The 25,533-nt window shown below is 42.3% G+C and overlaps 2 protein-coding genes across 2 annotated transcripts in view; both read right to left on the reverse strand.

The window, feature by feature from the left end:
* The window catches only part of STMND1 (stathmin domain containing 1), a 78,720-nt gene extending 55,744 nt beyond the window's left edge, over window positions 1-22,976 (reverse strand). Inside the window, exons 1-5 of the mRNA XM_065912187.1 lie at window positions 22,896-22,976; window positions 13,681-13,861; window positions 10,261-10,412; window positions 2,464-2,595; window positions 1,496-1,771 (exon numbers count right to left, since the gene is read on the reverse strand). Coding sequence (XP_065768259.1) covers window positions 1,496-1,771; window positions 2,464-2,595; window positions 10,261-10,412; window positions 13,681-13,861; window positions 22,896-22,976 — 822 coding nt within the window. The remainder of the gene's footprint in view (window positions 1-1,495; window positions 1,772-2,463; window positions 2,596-10,260; window positions 10,413-13,680; window positions 13,862-22,895) is intronic.
* LOC136151547 (cAMP-dependent protein kinase inhibitor alpha) lies at window positions 15,657-16,494 on the reverse strand. Its single transcript, XM_065912783.1, has one exon. The coding sequence runs from the start codon at window positions 16,308-16,310 to the stop codon at window positions 16,080-16,082; it is 231 nt and encodes a 76-aa protein (XP_065768855.1). The 5' UTR covers window positions 16,311-16,494; the 3' UTR covers window positions 15,657-16,079.
* Window positions 22,977-25,533: the final 2,557 nt, after the last annotated feature.

Raw genomic sequence — 25,533 nt, forward strand, 5'->3', positions numbered from 1 at the left:
CTTGACCATGAGAGGGAGACAACAAAGGGTTTCAGCAAAAGACCATTGAATACTGAAAAGATTCTTTTATCAGTAAAATAAAAAGTCAGACTTTTTTACTGTCAGGAAAAAATTTGCACAACGTGAGAGTTGAGAGTTATGTTTTATTTGGGACAGATGTAGCCCAGGAGACAGCATTTCAGATAGCTCGAGAAACTCTTCCTAGGCTGCGAGAAGAGGAGCTAGGATATATGAGTTTTACAATAAAGGGCAGGTAGTTCGGAACATCAAAAGATTACTGTTAATTAAAGAAACTAGATGTGTCAAGTTAAGAAATTTAGCACTTTTCTACGTATGGGGAGATGCAAGAGTATGGGCTCTCTGAAATCATGCCTTTGATATGCACCTCAGCTCTCTGGGGCCAGGATCCTGTATTTTCATATTCTGAGTTTCCTCAGGGCTCGTCGTAGGGAGTGGCTGCAATCTGATGGCTGCTAGCTGGCAGCTAGTCTTTCCTTCCTGAGTCCCTCAGGGTTCATTGACTCACACTGCAGGGCTGCAATCTGTTGACTGTGACATCCCTGTTTACTGACATGGCAGGAAATAGCCCATTTCTCAAGACCATTGAAAAAAATATTAAGAAAGACGATTGTAGTAATCTAGCTGAATGATGGTCAGATGGTCTGAACTAGGTAATGACGGGAGAGAGTATAAACGTGGATACAAGAGATCTTCATAGATCATAGACTGACAGGACCTGATAACTGATTGGACGAGGGTGGTGAGGGAACAGAAGAACCACAGTGTAATTCCAGGAAGATGAGGGCCAAGAAACTCCTCAGGGAAGTCAGGTGCTGGATCTCCTCCCCAGCCAGCTCCAATTAAAGTTTTTCTTTTCTCACATGAAGAAAATTCCATATTTCACTTAATTCTAAAAATTGGATGTTGCTTTCTTAAATTTTGTGAATGAAATGTAATTTAGCCAACATTAGGATTTTGCTATCATCACAACACAAAAAGAATTAAAAGGAAAAAAAAAACCCACATCTAAACATACAGCATATGAAGCATACAGATCATTAAAATACTTAACACAAATCCAAACAATTTGTCTTAAAGGACCCTCAGAGGGTGGACACAGTCAAGGGGCAGGAACCACAAAAAAGGATTTCATTTGGCACAAACACATTAACAGAAGCTGAAAGGTGCTCACAAATGAAAGGCATTTTCACAATGTTTGAAGACACACTTAAGGAGAACGACAACTTTATAAAGTCAAAGTTGGTCAAATTTTCCTTTTATTTTTTTTTTGAAAGCTAGCCTAGCCGTTTAGTCTACTCAACTAAGCTCCAGCCCAGGCAGCTCACACAATCATTCCTGAAGCCCAAGGCACATCCCTGGGGTGAGGGGTCAGGCAGTCAAAGAAAACACAGGACAGACTAAGAATGTCACACCCGGGGAAATGGATGCCTTTTCCTGAAATTCACATAAAATGGCTTAAGTCTTATCAGAATACGTCGTCTGCTTGGTTGTAGGACATGTCTGACTCCACAACCCCGATATTTTCGTAACTGTAGTTTCCATCATCAGAGGTAGTTTCACTTTTACTCTTCTTCCTTTTCAGCAGTTTTCTTTCCTGCAGGTCAGATGGTTCAAATATGGCACAACTCAGGGTTTTGAGCCCTTTTGCAAAGGGAACCTCCTCCCCAACTGGTTCAGCTGAATCTGAATGATGGGCTGGGGGCGGAAGTCTGTCACTCTGAAGCCTTTTTCTTATTTCTTCTTCTTTAGTCTGAAAAGCAGGGTTAAAGGGTGAAAAAAGAGTCCAAGTAACTCTCTCCAAGTCCTCATTAATACTGCCTGTAACCAACATTCCTGGCTTCTCTATTTCATTATGCAGTCATTCAACAGAGGTTGAGGAATTACTATTGAAGGAGACAGACCCCCCCACCCCCCATACCCTCCAGACACTCTCAAGGAGCTATGGTCTAGTCCTTGCTCTTTGGGATGGCAACAAGAGACACGCAAGTACAGGCTGTCAGACAAAAGCCATGAAGGCTGGTTCCCAAAAGAATGGCGGACAGAGGTGATGGGGACCATGCGTGTGTGAATGCTGCAGGCGTTGTCTGAGGTCTGCACAGCCTCCTCTCAGCTCCCATCCTCCAACTGAGACCTCCTGCCACCCGGGGCCCCAACGGATGTTTCTCTCTCTTTTTTTTAATAGGAAGAAAATATCATACTTAATTCTCTGAAGTAGATATTGCTTCCTTAGGCTTTATGGATGAAGCTGTAATTCGACCAAATTCAAGATAGTGCTTCATTTCTTCACCACACAAAGATAACTTAAAAAAATTGAGTATACAGCGTGGGAAGCATCAAGATCACTAAAAGAATTAATACAATCCACGCAATTTGTCTGAAAGCTGCCAGTTAGAGAGGATGCGCTCATTCAGAGCAGCGCCCCTCACGTGAGAGCTGGACTACCTTCCTGCGTGCCTCCACTGCCCGCATCTTCTCTTCTATGTCCTTCATCGTGAAATCTTTTCCTTCCTTCTTGATCTTAAGTTTTTTCAGCCTGGCTGGTGGCTTTCTCAGTGGTTTCTCGGTAGTGCTTACCTGGGGGAAGACACTTTTTAAAATGGGGAGATAAATATTCACTGGCAAAGAGAAACGCAAGAGAGAGTGAATAAACATTGTTTAAGGTGTTAGTCCTAAAAATCTAAACAGATTTTTGGATAAATTTTAAAATCAATGATGCGAAAACTGGTAAAAACTGAACTCACTCCTAAAGTCTTAATTCCTGCTAACAACAGAACTAATTCCTAAAGAAAAAATATCTACTGGATGTCTAGGGAAAAAAAAAAAACAACAGAAAACAAACATGAAAAAATGCAGATATGAAAGAGGGCTCATAAGAAGGAAGAAAAGCCCGAAGAACACAAACAAGATGGGAGAAGGTGGCAAATGAATGCTGGATGCATTTGTAATTCAAGGTAAAAAGTTAAACCCCATGATTTTTTAATATTCCATAAGCAACAAAAGACTTTCATTTGGGATTGAGATTAGTGTTAGAACTTTTGGTCTTATGGAGGAGAGGTTTAACAATCACTGATACAGCAACTCTGCTCTGCACTGGGCTTTGCTGTTGGTTCTTTCCACATGTTTTCATGACAACAGAAAAAAAACCCATACTATTTACTATGAGGGTCTCCTAGTTGGTGCCAGTGGTAAAGAACTGCCTGCCAATGCAGGAGACATAAGAGACATGGGTTCTATCCTTGCGTCAGTAAGATCCCCTGGAAGCGGGCATGGCCACCCACTCCAGCATTCTTGCCTAGAGAATCCCATGGAGAGAAGCCTGGTCGCAAAGAGTCGGACATGACTGAAGTAAGTTAGCATGCATGCACATCTCCTATGACTGGCCATCGTTTATATAGTTTACAGCAGTGATAATGACTTTGATTATCATTTTTAGTTATTAAAAAAGGTTAAACTGTTGTAAAGGGTTTGCAAAGAAATTTTAATTTTTAAAAGTAATATATCTTGGTTATGAGAAATTAAAATGATACATAAATAGTCCCCTAATCCTCTGTTTAGGGGATCCAACCAGTCCATCCTAAAGGAAATCAGTCCTAAATATTCATTGGAAGGACTGATGTTGAAGCTGAAACTCCAATATTCTGGCCACCTGATGTGAAAAACTGACTCATTGGAAAAGACCCTGAAGCTAGGAAAGATTGAAGGTGGAGAAGGGGATGACAGAGGATGAGATGGTTGGATGGCATCATTGACTCAATGGACATGAGTTTGAGTAAACTCCGGGAGTTGGTGATGGACAGGGAGGCCTGACATGCTGCAGTCCATGGGGTTGCAAAGAGTTGGACATGACTGAGCAACTGAACTGAACTGAACTGAACTGAATCCTCTGTTAACGAGTTAGCCCTTGAATGCATTCATCAGCATAAACTATTTTAAAGAGTTTGGTGTGGGTCTTTCCAGATATTCTCTGTGCTCATGTTGCCATTCCCTTCTCCAGGGGATCTTCTCAACCCAGGTGTCTAATCTGGGTCTCCTGCATTGCAGGCAGATTCTTTACCATCTGAGCCACCAGGGAAGCCCCATGTGCATACATCTATATACATATATTAATATATTCACAGTGCATCTGTCATGTTCAACCACTCAATGAAATTATACTATATACAACCCACTCCAGTATTCTTGCCTGGAGAATTCCATGAACAGAGGAGTCTGGCAGGCTGCAATCCATAGAATCACAACAAGTTGGGGACAACTAAACTAGCACAACAAAGCAACTAACACACTAACTTGTTTTACTGCAGTAGCCTGGAACTGAATCCACAGTATCTCCAGACTAGGTAGTTGCCCTACCTATATATATCGTATAGGTGTACAATAAAACCCCTATATATTGTTTTAGTTAATTTCTCTAAAGACTTTTAAAGACAAAGGAGCTATTGGTATTCATTTTCATATCTAAAAGACTGTGTCTTCAGGTTGCAAGATGGCAATTACTGAGAAGATAAATCACACAAATACAGACAGCTCAGCTCAGCAGGAAGAGCAGCAGATCCAGATTAGCACAGCCTGGGGTTTGAATCCTGGCTCAGTCACAGTGTGGCTTTGCACAAACTCGTAAACTCTGTAGGCTTTCCCTTACTCATTTGTGAAACAGGTTTACTAATACACGTTTCACAATCTTTGTTTTTATAAAAGCAAAGTATGCAATAGCCGCTCGATAAATGGTGATTACTTTTCATTCAGTGAAAGCATGGACTTTGGTCAATGATAGCACACGGAATCACACCAAACACAGTTCTTATCAAGAAGGGGACAAATGAGATTGAGAAGCTCGGGGGCCAGCAGGCAGGGGTCCTGGGCTCTATTTCATCCCGGGTCTACCACGGCTACCCACTGGGTGACCTGACACAAAGCATTTTGTCTCTCTGGACTCACTTTTCTCAAAATTATACCATAGACGCTGCTCTGCAATCTGCTGAGGACGGCTAAGGTTCCTTCCAACTTTAAAGTCTATGATTCTTGGAAAGCCTTTTAGAGAGAAAACATTTATTAAAGTTTTGGCTTAGTTGCAGCCTTCAGACAGTTTTACGTGGTGAGAAATTGTGCACTGCAGAAAACTGGGAGATGTTTTTCAAAGCAAGTTCCCCTCCCCCACTCTTGCTTTATTTTTTTATGACCATTGGCTTTTAGGCTCCCTGCTGGCGAAAGCCATCTGCTGAAAAGACAGATATGCTTGCTATGGGGGCTCAACTAAAGATACTGTAAGATTAGAAGACAGTTTTTTAGGGACATTCACTCAGAGAGGGCTAAGGAGAATATGATACAGTCATCTAAAATCCAATAAACAACGGTTTCTTCAGGCTTACACAGGATCTGAACCCTGATTTAAGTGAGGCGATCAACATGTTCCAGAGAAGTTGGGCTGTCTGGTTTGGGTGAACTCTTCTTGTGGCTTTATCCAAAAATGACTCTTAAGAAATCATGTGCTTCCTACCCCTTGTGGAGGTTAATCCTACCTGGGCAACCCCTGTCTTTTCTTGAGTTTGACATTTTAAAGAAAAGCCTTCAAAGACCTGAGAAAATCTATCTGTATTTTTTACCACTGGATTTTGTGAAGTGAGGAGTTATCAACTATCATTCTGTATCATTTATCAAAAATGATAGCATTATATGATCACATTATACCTAGAAAGCTAACCATAGAAACCATACAAAAAATCAGCTTCAAAACCTATAGAAGTTATTAGTTCAACTATTTTCTTTACGAGAAGCAGCAGGGGATGGCATGCCCAAAGACTCTGTAATAAATTGAGGGGTCTTGTTTCTAGTCAACCTACCTTGTATACATTACTTCTAGCATCCTCCTCACTTTTCTAGTTAACTATTGACCAACAAACTTACTTTGGCTATACTCCCTTAGTGAGAGTCTTGTGCATAAAGTAAGGCAGATTCTCAGAAGAGATCTGTCATTTCTGCTCATTGTTAAAACCTCCAAGACAGTCATTCTGAGCATGAATTGCCATTATTTTGTCTTTATCTGGTCAACTTCCTCCCCTTTAAAAAAAACTCCCCATGAGGTTCAACAATGTTAGAAACTCTGATAAGGTGTCAACAAATTCCCTAACAGTATTGAAAGTTATCAAGGACAGGAGTTGGCTTGAAATGGGAATCATCTTGGACCAGAGATAGGAGGACTCAACAGAGGACTGAGAGCCTTGTGCAGGGAAATCCAGGAAGGGAGAAATGAGTTTGGGATAAAAGAATCTTAAGTGGATAATGGGTTTCCTTGGTAGCTAAGTGGTAGAGAATCTGCCTGACAATTCAGGAGACTCGGGTTCGAGCCCCTGGAGAAGGAAATGGCAACCCACTCCAGAATACTTGCCTGGGAAATTCCATGGACAGAGGAGCCTGGTGGGGTTCCTTTGGGGTTGCAAAGAACTGGACATGACGTAGACACTCAGTTAACAGTCAGTTCAATCACTTAGTCGTGTACAACTCTTTGCCACCCCATGGACTGTAGCATGCCAGGCTTCCCTGTCCATCACCAACTCCTGGAGCTTGCTCAAACTCATGTCCATTGAGTCGGTGATGCCATCCAACCATCTCATCCTCTGTTGTTCCCTTCTCCTCCCGCCTTCAATCTTTCCCAGCATCAGGGTCTTTTCTAATGAGTCAGTTCTTCGCATCAAGTAGCCAAAGTATTGGAGTTTCAGCTTCAGCATCAGTCCTTCCAATGAATATTCAGTACTGACTTCCGTTAGGATTGACTGGTTGACTTAGTGACTAAACAACAACAAAGTGGATAATATCTATGTGGATAAATGAGAGCCAATCCCATCTCTTTAAAGAGATCTGTACCAAGCCATACACATATTTACATGTGTACATAAAACCAGTTTACATTTATAATACAATCACTGGAGTCTCATGAGAATGTTTTAAAATGTACCGGATGATTTACTTGGTCTGATGATTTAGCTTCTTCTTCTTTTTTTTTTTTAATTTAGCTTCTTAACATTGTATTTCTTACATATCATTATAATTCTGAGTGAGCATAACATCTATTAGTATGAATATGCTTTCAGGCAGGTTATCCAGGAATGGACATAGTACTGGCTAAAAAGCAGATGATGAAAAAAATTGAGAAAAAAGACGACAGGAGGTACTTCCCTGATGGTCCAGTGGTTAAGACTCTGCATTTCCAAACAAAAAGATAGTGAATGGGGGCCCCTGGACAAAGACACACCTGTGGACTTCTAGGAAGAGCCTAGGTCATAGGGGAGTCCCCTTTTTAGCATCCTTTATTCTATTTCATGTTAAAGGATAATGGAATTAAAGATAACAACCTGGCTAAGATGGGGACAGATCTATGTCTAAAATTCCCTTATATTTAAGTAACTATTGGCCTACTTAAGAAGTCTTATTTTTAAAGTATTCTCACATTTATTGTTCTTTTTTTTCCTCATAATATTTCATTTAAAGTTTTTTTTTAAAGCCCCCAGGGAAGAAATGGTGTTTACATGTCTGAATCCAACCTATTGTAGTACCGACTGACACTAACATTGCCTTTTTTGGGGACTATTCCCTTTTTGTTTCCTTTGGCTCTTTGTTTCTTAGTTAAAAGTATTAACTGTCTCATGATATTTTCATTCTTAATATGGTTCCCCTTTAGTCCTTCAATATTCATTCTCATCTTTTTGCATTGGCCTTATAACTTCCCCCAGATATTCAAGATCTCTGGAGTCTGACATACACGCTCACAGCTGCACATGAATTGAAAGAGGCTTTACCCGTGACCCTGAGCAATTATATCTCTTCATTTCCATACGCTTCCTAGGTACCATCTTAGTCCTCTAGTGAACAGATGCTCTATTTTCTGGAATATTTTAGGACTTTCTTTCAGGATGAATGGGGGAATTTCAGTTTCAAAAGCTTTAACCCTTCCCAGCTTGATCATGAATTTGAGGGCTTGGTGGACACCTTTATTGACACTTCAGGGCAGTACTTCTCAACCTGGGCTGCTCAGAAGGACCCTGGGAGCTTTCAAAAGAACCACATTCTGGGGCCCAGCCTCTGCCACTGGTCCCAGGAGTTCTGAAAGCTTCCTGGGTGATGTGAATGTTCAGGTTAAGGATTGTGCTAGGTAATAAGATGCATTACCATTCTGGCCTGTTGTAAGTCTGGCTTTTGTTGGACATCTTGGCCCAATTTCAAACCAAAAAGAAAAAAAAGCAACACCAAACTGTGTTATTCTTGCTTACCTCTGCAGTCCTGTCACATTTAAATCCTTCTGAGAACACTCCAACTATGCTCCCCCACCATTCCATTTCTGCATAATACGAATACAAACGCAGCCTTCATCTTTGGCTCTCTTAATGATGTTATTGAAAGTCAGCCTGTAGTTTTCATTTTTTAATAGATATGCCTCTTTCATGATGTAGCTTATATTAATTAACCTTGCTGGTGCCCTAGTGAGGTCTGAGTCTGAATTCATTCATCTCTAGCATTGAAATCACTGAAAAATATTTTAATGCTACTCCCACTGGTGTGAGCATCAAGGGACCATAGCATCTCTCTTCAGAAGGCATTGCTTAGTTACTGAATGTCCACACAATCTATCTTCCTCCAGATGGCTCTCCTGTCTTTTTTTTTTTTGATCCACCTTTTATTTTCTGATTCCCCAGAGATTCATCTATTGTGAGAAAAAAATCTCTCCTAGCCTTTTTCATATTAAAGACACATCATTTTTTAGTACGTTGAAGTAAGATAAGGTACTCCAAAATGCCCTGTATCCTGATAGCTGGCCTTATACAAATGTAAATTGTCATTATGTTGGCATCATTTTTTCCATCATATGGTCCATTTTTACCTTCCCTCACTTCCTCCTATTATTAGCAGCTTGATAATATCATACATAAGGTTTAACAATCTCCTTCCTTTTGCTGAATACTTTCTGTAGCACTTATTTTTTCCTTCTTCAAAAGAAAATGCCATGTTGGCTTTTATTCACGAGTTCTCAGCAAGTCCCACACACAGAGAAGGAAATTACCTTTACTGAAATACTAAGTGACTTAGTCTAGGTGGCAAACTTGATTTCAATAATGAATCTTTTTATTCCCTATTGATTGTTTTCCCTACAACAAAGGAGACTGGCCACCACTGAGGTGGCTTTGATATAATTTCAGGCCTCAATTTCCATCATTTCCGTTTCATCCTTTGCTTTCCTATTCATTTTCTCTTAGGCCTCTTTTCTGTGTTATTTCTTCTTTTTATCTTCTTTTTCCCTCTGTCTATGCTTTAGGATTACAGGTACTGCTGGGGGCAGTGACTTAAAAAGAAACCCAAACAAACAAGAGAACTAAGCAAAATAATACCAAGCCTGCTATCCTCACCACAGGTTTGCAAAGAACTTAATAAAAAGTGAAGAACTCAAGACTTTGACCACAACCAGTTAAAATCAGGCTAAAAAGAACTGCTCACACTACAGAAAAACAATGATTGATTAGTTAAGGTGAACTGACAAAGAAAAATAAGGTATAATAATTTTTATCATTTCCTTTTATTTCTTCATGATTGACCTCTAGGTGTGTATATAAATAATAAGCATATCTGCTTTAGCTTTGGTATTTAGGCCTATTTTCTTATTGGCTAAGCCAGCGTTCAGTTCTATATTCACATACCTGATACAGAGGCAATGTTTAACAAAAATTGCTGAAGGAAGGAAGGCATTTTATTCAGTGGGTCTTAGGTTTCAAGTTTGGTAAAAACCCAAGATATGTCTTATTGGATTCATTAATCATTAATGATCAGGCAATTCCTGAATCCATAGAGAAGGATGGTGCGTGGAAGGGTGAGGGAGTTAATGGGAGGAAAAAACTGGCTTAGATAAATGCTATAGTATAATCTGTATTGTGACACTAAGATGCATATTGCTGGAAAAAATAACTCGTGATCAGTCATATCCTGTTGCTACCTTTAACTATGTAGGGCATGCTGAGTCACTCAGTCATGTCCAACTCTTTGTGACCCCATGGACTGTAGCCCACCAGACTCTTCTGTCCTTGGAATTTTCCCAGCAAGAATATGAGAGTGGGTTATCATTTCCAGGGGATCTTCCTGATCTAGGGATCAAACCTGAGTCTCTTGAATCTCCTGCACTGGCAGGCAGATTCTTTAGCACCAAGCCACCTGGGAAGCTCATTTTTCCTATAAGTTAGTGTTAATTACAAAATTACTTGCCATGACATCATATGATTCTCCATTTCTAAATACTTTGCTGTGGCTCTGTATTATTCCTTGAACAATTAACTCCTCCAGAATGTCTGACGACTTTTGTCGCTCTCGATTCTCTAAGGGTTGGGGTTTATGGATTAATCCATTGATCGCTAGGTCTTCCAAAGGAAAAGAAAAAGAGAAAGTGAAATTTAAGCACAATGATTTTATAAATCAAATGCTAAATACATGCTTTGTAAATCATGCTAAATAATTAATTCTTAGTCTCAACACTTGTACCTAAATATGTTTCTATTACAAGTCTTTATAATCCTTTGAAGTTCAACTCCTCAACGTTCTTACAGAGGATAGTATCAACATAATATAATGTTTACTTAGCAGGTTGGAATATTAACATAACAAAAAAGTCTTTCATGTGCTGCTATATACTACATTTTTGTTGTAACAACACATATACACTTGGGTACGATCACACGGGTTCTGTGCAATAATTATGAAGCTAAACCACAGGCACAAACGAGATAGTCTTTCAGTGACTCTCATGAGTTGCAGTTTGGTTTCTATGCTTTGTATACAAAGGATAAACAGCGTGATGTTGCCAAGAGACTTCTAGTTCTGCAACCCTGAGTTTACAATTACGCCATCTGCTAAATCTACATAAGTAAAAGCATGCCTTTTTGAAAAGAGTCTTTGAACCAAATCAGAATTGGAGTCAAGTGGTAGCTAAGTTTTTATCAGTGATTCTAAAAATGGCACAGAAACAGTTTATAATGGAGCACTAATGAGAGGGACCACCCCATGACACATCACCCAGTTGTATAAGTAAGCAAGGAAGCATCCGTTTTCACAATCTCATAAAATAAAGGTGCAATGAGGGGTCATTGGAAATGAGCTCTCAGGACTTCCCTGGTGGTCCACGGGTTAAGACTCCGTGCTCCCAGTGCAGGGGGCATGGGTTCGATTCCCGATCAGGATACTGCATGCGGCACAGCACAGCCAAAATAAATTAAATAAATAGTCTCTAGCCACTGACACTTAAAAAAAATGAAAGAAAGAAATGAGTTCTCTTGTATTTTAAGAAGCTCTTTCCATCCAGTGGATGAAGTCTTTTCATGAAAATTTCTAACATCACTGTTTAACGAAGACAGTTTTCATGAATTTGTAATAGGAAGATAGGAAAACCTCCCACACACACACACACACACACAAACCAGCTGTCTCTCACTTCAGAATATTAACCTTCTTGAAATTTTTAACAAATATACTCTGTAGCTGTGAAGAGCAGGGATGCAGAGAGGAGACAGAGAGGAAACTGTGTGCATACTAAGTTGCTTCAGTCGTGTCTGACTCTTTGAGACCCCATGGACTGTAGCCCACCAGGCTCCTCTGTCCACGGGGCTTCCCAGGCAAGGATACTGGAGTGGGTTGCCACTTCCTTCTCCAGGAGAATCTTCCCACCCTAGGGATCGAACTCACGTCTTCTGTGTCTCCTGCCTTGGCAGGTGGATTCTTTATCACTGTGCCAACTGGGAAGCCCCAGAGGAAACTGGGATGAGAACAAATAGAAAGCTCAGAGCACTGGTCTGTATTCATCCTGTGGGAAGCTCTTCCCTGAAAACAAGTTGGTACCGCATTTTGAAAACACCTGCTTTTGTGGTTCAGCCCCTCGCCCGCTGGTCTCTCTCTCCTGCTCACCCGGGGCTCCCCTCCCCACACTGCTCTCAACAGTGTATACAGATGGCAGGACTGCCTGTCCGGAGGTACCCAGGTCCCTGTCCTCCTGACGATCTGTAGTCTGTTAATACGTGGACAGCGAGCGTTCGTATTGCAGTCTAGGAGGAATTCTCAACAGAATTATCAGAGAGAAAAAAACACATGTGTTGGCCCAACAGAGGGTGGGGGGGGAGCCCATTTCTGCCCTGCTTCCCCCACCCCTCCCTCATCCTTAGAGGTGATGCTACACACTGTCAGAAGCACAAGACGAGGAGCAATGTGAAACCTGTGATGGACGTAGTGAATATTACGCTTAATGAAAAATCAGACACAGAAAGACACAGACTATACAATATCACTTACATGTGGAATCTAAAAAATAACACAGACAAATGTATATGCAAAACGGAAACAGACTCACAGATATAGAAGACACACTGGTGGTTACCAAAGACGAGAAGGAAGAAAGTAGGGGCAAGACAGAGGTAGGTAGGTGATGAAGAGATACAGCCTACTATGCATAAAGTAGATAAGCAACAAAGATGTATTTTATAGCCCAGGGAATTATAGCCATTATCTTGTAATAAGTTTTAATGGCATATATAATCTGTAAAAATACTGAATCCCTATGCTGTACTCCTAAGACTAATAGCATATTGTAAATCAACTATGCTTCAGTTTAAAAGATAAATAAAATGGGCATTAAAAAAAGGAGGTATGTCATAACCCAAGTTGCCACGAAAGTCCAAGTAAAAGAATGTCACTTACTATCCAATCTATTTTCCAGCTCTAACTGGTTCCTAGGGAAGAAACTATGGGAATGAGGAATGAAATGAAACCTTTCCCCTTCGAATAAAAGAGAGTACTCTTCCTAGGAGTCTGATAAGTTCAATTTGTCTTAAAGGCTGAAGAAATATAAATAACAGCTCTCAACACCAGAAGGTAGCTCAAGTAAAGTGAAAACACACCATTAAAAAAAAAAAAAAAAGCCCACTAATAGTTTCTAAAGGACACACTAGGTTAAAATTATGTCTTTGATGTTTATGGAAGATACTTTTACGATATATCTGCTGATAGCTTTGAATGAGGAAAGACAGGAGAAATAGTGTGATGTAGGTTTTACTAATTTTTTAAATATACAACTTTGTCTTGGAAAGATGTTAGTATGGTGGGAGTTTTGAGGAATTTAACTAAAGCCTGGGCAACTCCTATTCCCAACACCTTACCCAACCAAAAATAAGAGCTCTTAGTTTTTTTAATTAACTAATTAATTAGGCTGCACCGGGTCTTAGATGCGGCACGTGGGAGCTTCCACCTTAGATGCAGCATGCAGTTTAGTTGCAGCACGTGGAATCTAGTTCCCTGACGAGGGATCGAACCCAGGCCCCCTGCATTGGGAGTTCGGAGTCTTAGCCACTGGACCACCAGGCAAGTCCTAAGGGCTTTTAGTTTTAAATAAAAAAGAAAGTATTAATTATGTCATCAACAAAATTTTTAGTATCTTATTAACTCATGACGTGAGTAAGTAATGGTTAGTATTACTCACATAATGAAGGACTAAGGCTAACTCCTAATGTCTTAGTGATGGGACCTTATCACCTGAAGCACTGCCTGGAACACAAAAAGCAGTGATGTGAGTCCCCAAACACACATGATAAAATGTATTCAGTGAAACAGTATTTTACAGAGATCAACACGTACGGGGATCGTTACCTGAATTTAGTCTTCCGTTTCTTTCACTAGGAGATGGGAAATTTTCCGAAATAGCTCCAGGTAAGCTTCCCAACTGGGCCTGCTTGTCCAGGTCTCTGGGGCTGCCCGTAGCATCCTCGGGTAGTGAAGTTCCAATCTGGGGTCTGTAATGCTCCCCAGAATGAGCCACACCAACATCAGCCTGTGAAAAGGGAATGGCTTTGTGAGTCAAGACTTCTTAGAAAATGGTTTCTTTTTAAAAATTTTATGGAAGTACAGCTGATATGCAATTTTTTGTTTCTTAAATTTATTTTTATTTATTTATTTGTCTGCACCAGGTTTTAGGTGCAGCATGTGGGATCTTAAATCTTCGTTGCAGCATGTAGGATCTTAAGTTGCAGCAGTTGAAGTCTTAGCTGTGGCATGTGGGATCTAGTGCTCTGACCAGGGACTGAATCCGGGCCCTCTGCATTTGGAGCGTGAAGTTTTAGCCACTGGACCACCAAGAGAAGTCCAAGAAAATGGTTTCTTGGAAAATGAAAATGTCGCAGGGTCTGCTTTATGAATACTTAGTCAATTGGTTATCTGTGAGAGGCTGAATAGTACCCAGCAATCTGTCTATGTGACCTTTTAAGGCAAAAGGGACTTCTCGGGTGTGATTAAATTAAGGACTTTATGATAGCAGGAGTATCCTGGTTATCCAGGGAGCTCTGAATGTAATCACAGGTGTCCTTAGACGGGGGAGGCAGAAGAAGATACGACTGCAGAGAGGGAGATGGTGATGTGACGTCAGAAGCAGGACACAGCTGAAGATGCTGCAGTGCCAGCAGCCAAGAAATGCAGCTCTAGAAGCTGGAAAAATCAAGAAAAATGTCAATGAGAAGATGCTTGAGTTGGGTCTTTATGAATGAGTTTCCAGTTGTTAAGTTGCTAAGTCATGTCTGAATCCTTTGCGACCCCATGGACTGTAGCCTGCTAGGTTCCTCTGCTCATGGGACTTCCCAGGCAAGAATACTGGAGTGGGTTGCCATTTCCTTCTCCAGGGGATTTTCCTAACCCAGGAGTCGAACTCAGGTCTCCTGCATTGCAGGCAGATTCTTTACCACTGAGCCACCAGCGAAGCCCGAAGTCCCCAGATAGAAGGGGAAAAGGTCATTCTAGACACAGGAAGAGTACGCAGGATGATGGGATGTGAAACAACATGGCGTGCTCAGAAACTTGAATTATTCCAGTTAAGCAGAAATAGACTGAGGTAGAAAGTGGTAGCTGCTGAGGTAGGAAAGTCTTTTGTGACAAGTAGACACATGCCATTTTGTTTTGAAGGCAACAGGAATCCTTTGTAGTCTTTTTATACATGGTAGTAAAATAAAGTGACCAGGTGTGATTTTTAGAAAAATCGCTCTTGGATTAGTGCACAGCAGGAATAGAGGGAAGGAGGGGACAGAACGGGGTGACCAGGTATGAGGGCTGCAACTGTTCAGGTGAGACTGGATTAAACAGGAACTGAGACCCTGGCCGTGGAAGTGGGGGAAAGAGTGAGCCCCAGAATATTGGAAAGGAGGGGTAACAGACCTGTCAGAGCTTCAGTTTAAAGGAGGGAGGCCCCTTCTGGCTCTAAACTATGACTCTAGGGACCAAGCAGAAAACATTCCCTCTAGGAAAACAATAAGAATCCAGGACATCAGCATAAAACTCTTGGCTGTTGTTGTTCAACAACAACCTCAGTCGTGTTGGATTCTTTGTGAACCCATGGACTGCAACACGCCAGGCTACCCTGTCCTTCACTATCTTCTGGAGTTTGCTCAAACTCATGTCCGTCGAGTCAGTGATGCCATCCAACCATCTCATCCTCTGTTTTCCTCTTCTCCTCACGTCCTTAATCTTTCCCAGCATCAGGATCTTTTCCAGTGAGTTGGCTCTTGGTACTTTCACAATAAAATTAAAAAAAAAAAAAAAAAACCAATTTTATTTATTTATTTATTTATTTTTCTGGATGGTTCTTTTATTGGGTGAATACTCAGGCCAGAGATATTTAAACTCTGGGGTTCAACCAACCCTTTGCTATTAGACACAATTAAATCCTCTGACATTGTGAGGGGCCAGATGCTACAGGAAGAATCATCATCTAGATCACTGCTACTCTCTACAAGCATTTCATCATATGGTCAAGTGAAAGGATCCATACAAAAATGGCATCCAAACACAAGCCACATGATTTCAACCATTGCTAATGCCAGAGGTAGAGAAAAGTCTGTCTGCAGCCACAGCCTCTGCCCCCACTTTTAACATAACAAGCAGGTTCCTGCAAAGCAGTACAGCCATTTTCTTCTTCCCCTTTTCACTCTTGGAAATAAATGCATTCCAGCCAGGCCTGGAGATTGGAGACATCATCAGGTGTTGACGAAGGTCAAAGCGGAGTGTTAACTTTCAGATTTTGCGGCTTCTCCTTGGGCTTCCCCACTTTGTTCTGTTGAATTTTGCTGTGCATCTTCTTCCCCTTCTGTCTTGTTGATATCAAGACCTGCTAATTTCAAGGCTAATTCATTGCTGTTGCCACTTGCAGAGGAAACCAGGATATCATGTATTGCATTTCTTCTACCCGTTCTTCCTGAAGCAATAAAATCTGCATATGTAGTTTCCACATCAGTCATTGCTAACAAATATCCACATAGCAGGGGCTAATTGGAAACCTTCTTGTCCTCAATTCATTGGCTATCCTGGATTATTTTTTCTTGAATCAGACCTCCACACTTCTACTATAAACTGTTCCTTTGGAGACACCAGGCCTTCCCAGAAACTCAGGAAACTTCTCGGGCGCAATCGAGTTAGCACACGTCCCAGGCGTCCATTGCCCCGGGCTGCAGTGCCGCCCGCGCCGGCCGCTGCGTGGTCAGCTCAGCCGGCCCCCACCCCAGCTGCCAGCTGCTGCAGCCGCTCCCCAACAAATACCAATTTTAAAAAGTTGAGTCCATCTGACCACTTTCTGGAAGCATTCCAAAGCTCCCTCAGAGGTTAAGGAGGAACCACAATTGATAGGTTGACGGCCCCCATCATCCACAGGTTTTCATGATTCTATTAGCCACTCTTGTATGTTCTGTTAGTAGGGAGACTCGCATTGCTTATCATTCTGTTTACAGAACACGATCACTCCAGCTAAACCAACATCAGTTCATTATGTTGAGAGATAATTAGTTCTGTGGTTCAGAACTACACAAGAAAATATGATAAACCAACCAACTCAACAAACAAAGAAGTAAGCAACAAACAAAAACTCAACAGTCCTGAAATACGACTCAGCTCAAGGATAAAGAGTAAGAACAACTACAGGCTTTTCTCTTTGTCTCTTCACCTCTTTCTTCTTAGACTCAGTTACTGTGCATACAGTCCCTGAATAGTAAGCTGACCCAGGAAAAGAGTCTTTACATATAACATATTCTATGCTATGTTATTAAATAATAACAGTCATGTTTTATCAGACAGGGCCTCCTTTACCTTTGTTATACGAAATATATATACATAACTGTAGGTATACATATCTCATATTATATTTATATTTCATGTAACAGGAAAAGAAGACCCTGTCTGATGTTTATCTTTAAGGGGCTCACAGTTCACATGGAAGGTAAAGATTATATCCAGTATTCTTGCTTCTCTTGCCAAATGAACTATTAAAACCCAAGACCTGAAGTGATAGTAAGACAGATATTTTTACAAGTTCCTTCTGTTTCACATATCCATCATTTTTTGAACCTAGCAAAGCACTGAGTTACACATGTGGACTGATTTTGTCATTTAAGATTTCCCAGGGGAGATCCTGAAACGGGGAACTGATTTAACAGCAACAACAAAACAAAGAAAATGCCCACGCTGGAACTGAGAGCAAGTTTGAATGTTTTCAGTCTAACACGTGACTTTTCACAAAGATATCTGTCAACTACAAGTCAGAATAGATTTAAATGCCATACAATCTCCCAATTGTTTCATCAAAGCAGCTCATGCAGGCCTGAGCAAGGATCTTTCCCATTTATGCTTATTTTAATACAGTCTGCCTTCAAGCTCTGTCAGTGACCAAAACTCAAATTGTAGCCAATGAAACACAGTCTTCCAGCATAAAAGAACATATACCAACAGCCTTCAGTTTCTAGAGCAGAAATTTGAGGTTTTTCTCTTCTGCAAACCAACAATGTCTTTCAAATATCTTATCTATGTGCAACACATTCTGGAAGTTTTAACACCCAATTTCATAATCTAGACTTGAGAAAAATGTAGTTCAAAGACAAGAGATATTTACAAATTAATTAGATCTATGCCTCATGGGGATATGGTGTAGACAGTTTTCCTGGTCTGTCTATGCATGCAGAGTTTATATTTTCACACCAATAAGAAGTCTAAATGTAATGTATGGGGGTGGGGAGGTAGATAGAAGGTTTTATTTTTTCCTTGAGATGAAGTTGTAGCAGAAGTACAGAATCAATGTTTCCATATTTTGTATCAATTTTATTTTATGCTTCATTGTCTTAGGGATAAAAATCTACCAATTTTAGACAGAAGTGAAAAGCTGTGAATTCCAAAGTAACAGCTATGCATGGGAATTATCAGCATCCCAAGAAAGGTAATACTTTTAACTATAGAAAGGTGTTTTGTTTGTGGGTTCGTTGGTCTGATGACATTATATGTTGTGTTCTAAAGCTTTGTGGAAACAAATTTGACAAACAGTTTGGAAGGAGAGAGTCATCTGTCATAGTTCCCTGGAGCTGAAACCTTCCTAAATCAAATTATTGGCAGATAATTGATAAATGTATTTGTCTGTAAACATATAGGAAGAATTTTTCTTGTCAAATTTTGATTTTCTCTAGTTTACTCAAATAAACATAATAATAAATAGCAACCCTCCAAAAACATTATCCTGAATATTCATTGGAAGGACTGATGCTGAAGCTGAAGCTCCAATACTCTAGCCACCTGATATGAAGAATTGATTCTTTGGAAAAGACCCTGATGCTGGGAAAGATTGAAGGCAGGAGGAGAAGGAGATGACAGAGGATGAGATGGTTGGATGGCATCACCAACTTGATGGACATGAGTTTGAGCAAGCTCTGGGAATTGGTGATGGATAAGGAAGTCTGGCATGCTGCAGTCCATGGGGTCACAAAGTCGGACACGACTGAGCAACTGAACTGAATTGAATCAAAAACAACTAGAAATATAATTTTTTTTAACTGCACTTTAAAAAGTTAACTCCCTTTACTGATAAAAAACAAGAATTTTCCTGTCAAAGTTTAGGGGAAAACTGTAAAGGATACTCAGAAATTATCTATTCCAATCTAGTCTCTCCCTTTTTATATAAGGCAAGAAACTTTGAATTGATCACATGGAAGAAGAGCATTTCTTCTAAGAACAGTTCCCCATGCTTTCTTTATTATGTATTATTTTATTACCACGTCTTCTTGCCACTTTAAAGTACAGTGAGCAGAAAGTCGGCACGCAGATCTCAGGAAGTTTGATGCAGAATATTTTAAAGTCAAGCTGCTAAGAAACTTAAATATTTCAGGCAAGCAAACGTGTTCATCTCATTTAAAAGACACTGTGTAACTAGGGAACTCTCAAGCCCTATGCATTTATGAAGGTAAAAAAAGTACTGTTCTTATAGCCAAAGAGTATTTAGTTAATAATTATACTTTTCTCAGATTGGATTTCCAAAGTCATATGTTTGGAGTAGGGAGAGTCAAGTCCGAGTCTATTTTCAGGTCATTTTAATATGGAATTTCCTTCTTGCTGACTGTCATTAGTTCAGTTACGCTCCTAGGAAACAAGAAGAGGCTAAGGAATCTGAGGAGCTCATGTCAGCATCAGCTTTACATGCAGTCACCCCAAAACACTCATCAGTGTCTGCTCTGCACCAGACACTGTGGTGAGCCCTGGAGACTAAGAGACAAAAAGCAGTTCTTTTCTTCAGTAACAGCTTCGGATGGGAGGCTAGCACGGAAATAAATAAGCACAATAAATGTTTTGAAATATCATGGGAGAAGGTATGATGTTCACTCTGCCAGCATGGGGGGAGGGGGAGGGTTATGGAAAAGAGTGGTCTTGAGTCATCTTGAAACCTGGGGGCATATCTGCCTGTGGTCCAGGAAGATGCAGAAGGTAGAGCTGAAGGAAAGAGGCTGTGGGGGCAAAGGTACAGAGGTAGGAACAGAATGGGTTTGGGGATCCCATGGTGAGGTTTGATCAGAACAGGGGAGTAGGGAGAGATGAAACTGGGGCATTTGACCAGCATCAGCTTGAGGGTGGCTGGTAAGGTGTGCTAAGAACTTCGCGTTTTATCTCACATAAATAATTGTAACTAACATTAATAGTGACGGTAATAACTAACAGTTGTAATAATAGTGATTACAATAATTAATATTAATAGTGACTGCAATAACTAATAATTGCAATAACAGTGATTGCAATAACTAATATTAAGTGCTTATCCTGTGCCAAGCTCCTGTATGAGCACTTAATGTGAACTAAATTCATTTATTCCTCCCAGCAACTCTACAAAACAACTGTCATTACTTTCATTTTACAGAAAAGGAAGCCAGGGCACAGAGAGGTCAAATAACTGGACCCAAGTCACACAGGTGATAAGTGGTGAATCCAGAAATCAAACCTACGTAGTCACACTCTTGACCATCGGTGGACGTGCCTACCTAGTGGGTCAGTGAATTTTTTCCAGCAGAGAATGGACCTAATCAGATTTTATTTTAGAATGATCCTTCTGGAGGGCACGTGGAAGATTGGAGCCACAGGGCAGGTGGAAGCTGGTTGTGAAGGAAGCACCCAGGGAGACTAGTTAGGAGTGTTGTACAAAAATCCAAGCCAGGGGCAATGACTGTCTTACCCAGGAAAGGTCAGGAAGAAACCCAGAACCCCTCCCCAGCCTTGGGAATGCTTGGTCCAAAGGGACCCAGTGTATTTGACACTTGGAGACGATTGCTTTCCAGTACTCCTCCTCTATAAAAATATACATATATATATATAAAGTGAAGTCGCTCAGTCGTGTCCGACTCTTTGCAGCCCCATGAACTGGAGTCTACCAGAATCCTCTGTCCATGGGATTTTCCAGGCAAGAGTACTGGAGTGAGTTGCCATTTCCTTCTCCAGGGGATCTTTCCGACCCAGGGATGGAACCCGGGTCTCCCACATTATAGGCAGATGCTTTACCATCTGAGACACCAGGAAGACCCATGTATATATATATATACATAATATATAACCATTCAGTAATAACCATGAGATGGGACAAATGATAATGGCCAGAAAACAAACACAAATAGTGAAAATTTTCTTCTACTGAAGTCTTCTACGTAAGCATGCCAGTAAAAACAGATTTTAAAAGATTTTTGTACCAAACAAAGGAAAAACAGAATGGATTAGTACTTTAAAGTCACATTAATATATTTTTGGGAAAAAGAAAAATAAGTATTATTAATGTTATTCCCCAACAGTGATGAGTAACAAAGATGATCAAATTGCTCCCACGAAGTCCATAAATCTATGAGGGCAAAGGAGCTTTAAACAAACATCTACCACGTAATAAGGGAGTGTCACAGTGTTTGGGCAGTGGGGCTTGGGTTCCGTGTGGAGGGACAGGTTCATCAGGAGGACCAGGAATGGGGCCCAGGGAAGATATTCCAGGAAGTGGGAATGGCAAGGGAGAAAGGCACGGAGTGTGACGAAGCCTAGAAGAACTGGGCACTGCAGCTTCTTGGCCTGGCAGGCGAATGCAAGGGACTGGTGAGGAGAGGACGACATCAGAGAGACTGATGAGACCAAATGTAAACTTTTACACAACAAAGGCAACTTTTTCTTAGGAAGATAGGTGGCAGTGTGGAAGACAGACTGGTTAGGGTGGTGATGATAGAGGCAGAAAGACCCAGTAAGAGGCAATGGTTTCCTAAAAGCAGACAGCGGCAGTTGGGATGGAAAGCAGAAAACAGTGTTGAAATAGGTGTGCATCTGGGCCCCGAGGGAGTCCCCCGGGAGGCCCAAGCCTAAATCCCAGCCTTTGTATTTACACACAGTAGGTGTTGTAACTGATACTGAAGAATGACTTACCCATCGCCTGCTGAGAGTGTTTGCTCTTTAAACTGTATTTCCAAAAATGCCCTTTAGGAATGTGTGTGTGTTAGTCACTCAGTCGTGTCAGACTCTTCATGACCCCCTGGACTGTAGCCCACCAGGCTCCTCTGTCCATGGGATTCTCCAAGCAAGAATACTGGAGTGGCTTGCCATTTCCTTCTCCAGGGGATCTTCCTGACCCAAGGATTGAACCCCGGTCTCCTGCACTGCAGGCAGCCTCTTTACTCACTGAGCCACCAGGGAATATAGGAAGGGCGACATTCTATTTTAATTGGCGGCAGAAAGTATGGGCTTATATTGCATTGTCTGGGCAAATTTATTAATAGGGTTGCCTTTCACTGTTAAGAATATCCTGCTTTTGATGATAAATTATATGGTAACATGATCTTGGGGTAAGCCCTCTGGAAGGGACCTTGGTGGATTCCTAGTTCTCTTTGTGGAAGTCTCGCGATGGTAGTGAGGATGTCAAGAATCATGGACCTCTTTTTTGCCTCCACCAGCCCATTCCTCCATGCCCTACCCTGGGAGGGGAAATGCCCCCATCGTGTCTCTAGAAGAATTACGGGAGAGTGGGTGGAGTCCTGGAATGAGACTCCTGACAATTCGGTACTGCCTCCGGCTGTTCCCCCAAAACAAGCTGTACAGCCTCTGGCAAGTGGCCCACCTCCCTGGGCCTCGGGATCCTCTTGTGAGAAGCAAGAGAGCTCAGCCAGACGGCTGCGGAGGTCTCCGGGTCTTACTCCCATAAGCGAAGCCAAAACTATAGGGCGGCTCCCAGGAAGTCTCATCTTCCCTGGAGCATCCCCACCAGCCCAGCTCCTTGCATAATGCGCCGCCGTCCCGTTAGTCCCGCCTCTGGCCCGGGGGTGTGACCACCTTCGTGGGCTCTTGAAATCCAAAAGGTAGGCCTGGAGCAACCCGAGTCCTGGTTGAGACGGCAGTTAAGTCCCCGCTGAAGCAAGCCGCTCCCCCCCAGTCCGCCCAGTGCTCAACCACCAGGCGGGCTGCGATCGCCCGCACGGCCGTCTCCAGGCTCCGCCAGGCATGGGGCTCGCCAGGCCTCCCAGGCAAGAGGTGCACAGTTTGTCTGTTTTGTGTGTGTGTGTGTTTACCTTGAATCCCTCTTCCCAGCCCTTCCTGGGCGCGGGCACGCGTCTCCTTTCTTCACCGGGTTGGGAAGGTCCGCAGCCCATTGCGCGCGGTGCGCGCGGTCCCTGCGGCCGCGCTGCCCGTGCGCCCAGCGCCCCCCGCGCGCCCAGCGCCCCGACCCCGCGCCGCGCGCCTCCGCTGCCCACAGCCTCGCGCGCTTCAGGGCTCGGCAGGAGGCGCTCGACGCCAGGGAACTGTTGCCACAATAAACCACATCACGCGGACCTGGGACCTGCGCGGCGATGGGACCTTTGTAACCGGAAACTGCAAGATCGGAGGCGTTTAAGGCACACCTGGGATGCCCTCGCTCCAGAGAGGAGTGAGGGGGAGCTCCCGCTGCCCCGCCGAGTTCGTTTTAAAAGTATCCTAGGCGCTGGCATCCTTCGGGGACGTCTTATTTTTTCCAAGGCACCGTGGGACACGCGCCTACCCCTGCTGCCCGAGCCGGGCGCTCGAGCTGTTGGTTTTGGGGTTACAGACCCCGAGGGGAGGGTAGGAGGCGGCTGCAGAAAGGCGGCGTAGGAGTCCAGTCCGCCGAAGCCCTGGAGGACAGGTGGGAGGTGGAGGCGGCCCGGATGGCCGCAGACGGCAGTGTCGCGCGGGGCGACCTCGGAGAGGACGGTGAGACGGTGACGCAAACCGAAACCCACACAGTGAAGAAAACCATACTTTTAGGATCACAAACAGCTCAGCAGCACCGAAATGGGTCATGCAAATCTTTTTTTTTTTTTTTAATGGAAGAGGCATTTTAATGAGCTGTTGCCTTGTAAGGGAAAGAGGGTGGATGAGTGTACCTATTTCTCTCAAAGAATTAACATGGTGTCATCCCAAAACGGCAGACCAGGCGGACTGCCCAAATGAGCAACAAGTTGTTCTTTCCTGGATTTTTTTTTTCTTTTTATCCTATTTCCAATAAATTTTAATTTTCCAGAATAAATTTTGAAACGCTAAATTAAATAAATGTTAAAAAGCTGAAAGAGATCTAGACATTGTTTACCGGTCCCTTATTTTACAGGCTGCAAACCTTTGCTCAGAGAGGTTAAGTGACTTAGATGGGGAGTGTGTGTGTGTGTGTGTGTGAGTGTGTGTGTGTGTGTGTGTGTGTGTTTGGGCGGGGGCGGGAGAGGAGTTAATGAGGGAATCCCTGAAGAGGAACTGGGTGACCTTCTTCAGTCCCATGTGTCCACAACACCGGGAAAATACTATTATGGATTCTTGGAAATGTAGTAAAATTCTGGATTCTGCTAAGGAAATTAATGGTCAGCTCTGTTATAGGAAACTGATTATTTGCTGTATAGCATTTGATCTCCTTTCTCTCTCCTTACGGCTGTGATGCCTGTCAATTTTCCTTTGACTAAAACTGAAGAAGAAGAAAGATAAGATGAAACTCAAGCCAAGGCTTTATGATTATTGAGCAACAAACATTAAAAATTTGTGAATGGACAGTTGCAATAAGGCTAATATGGTGTTTTAGGAACATCTCTGAAAGTATTAACTCATGGGTGCAGTAAGTCACATGAAACGTTCCAACTGCAAACTGGAAAATTCTCAACTAGAAGAACTCAACAAAGAAGATGCCTATAAAATGTTCTGGAGAAAGTTTAAGGAAAGTTTGCAGGATGAACCTTAAGAGTGAAATTCTACAGATGTTATTTCTTTTTTTCCTTTGAAGGCAAGCTGTGAACAGATGTTTGCTAGGATATCAGTGTGAAGAAATGATACCCAAATGCATTGTGCAGGTATCTTTTGAGACTTCCTACGATTTATAGTCCAAAGGTGTGAAAAATGCCCCTTTTAAAGGTATGTGCTGGAGCCTGCTCATAGTGTCTCATGAGAGCCAGTTCTCAGGACTGTTTGGACTGTTTCAACACAGCCATTGCTAAAACTTACATTATATAAACTCACAATTAGTTATATTAAAAGCAAAGGTAATAAGTACAACTCATCAGGTCCTAATTATTTCATCACAACTTACTGCGTTTCTGAGTTTATTTACGTCTCTTGAATCACGGTGTGCTACTCTGCATCTCTTCCCAACTCCACCTTCAGTGATACCGCATTGATAGTTTAAAATCAGCCAAGGTAGGACGAGGTATACTATGTGCTGTGCTGAGTTGCTCAGTCGTGTCCGACTCTGCAACCCCATGGACTGTAGGCCACCAGGCTCCTCTGCCCATGGGGATTCTCCAGGCAAGAATACTGGAGTGGGTTGCCATGCCCTCCTCCAGGGGATTTTCCCAACCCAGGGATCAAACCCAGGTCTCCTGCATTGCAGGCAGATTCTTCACTGTCTGAGGCACCAGGGAAGCCCAGGTACGCCATGAAAACTGATAAATGCTACAAATCAAGGCTTTCTCCTTACCCTCCCTCCTACCCCACCTCCATGGCCCCCGAGGGACACATCACTGCCTGTTTGTTTTCCAGAATGCCGAGGAATGACTCTGTCCTGTTCACTCTCCTCTGATCCCTCTCTGCAGTGAAGTAGGCTTTGTCACCCCCAGCCTGAGCCACAGAATGTGTGCTGGTATCATTTCCATGTCTCCCTTCACTGGAGCTGGAGCCCTCTTCTAAGGCTCCAGGCTCTGTGTCCGTAACCATCCT

The sequence above is a fragment of the Muntiacus reevesi genome, chromosome 20 (assembly GCF_963930625.1).
Source record: "Muntiacus reevesi chromosome 20, mMunRee1.1, whole genome shotgun sequence".
Classification (NCBI taxonomy): domain Eukaryota; kingdom Metazoa; phylum Chordata; class Mammalia; order Artiodactyla; family Cervidae; genus Muntiacus; species Muntiacus reevesi.

Excerpts from the sequence above, each read along its gene's own strand:
- LOC136151547 (XM_065912783.1), bottom strand. The coding sequence starts at position 16,310 with ATGACTGATGTGGAAACTACATATGCAGATTTTATTGCTTCAGGAAGA.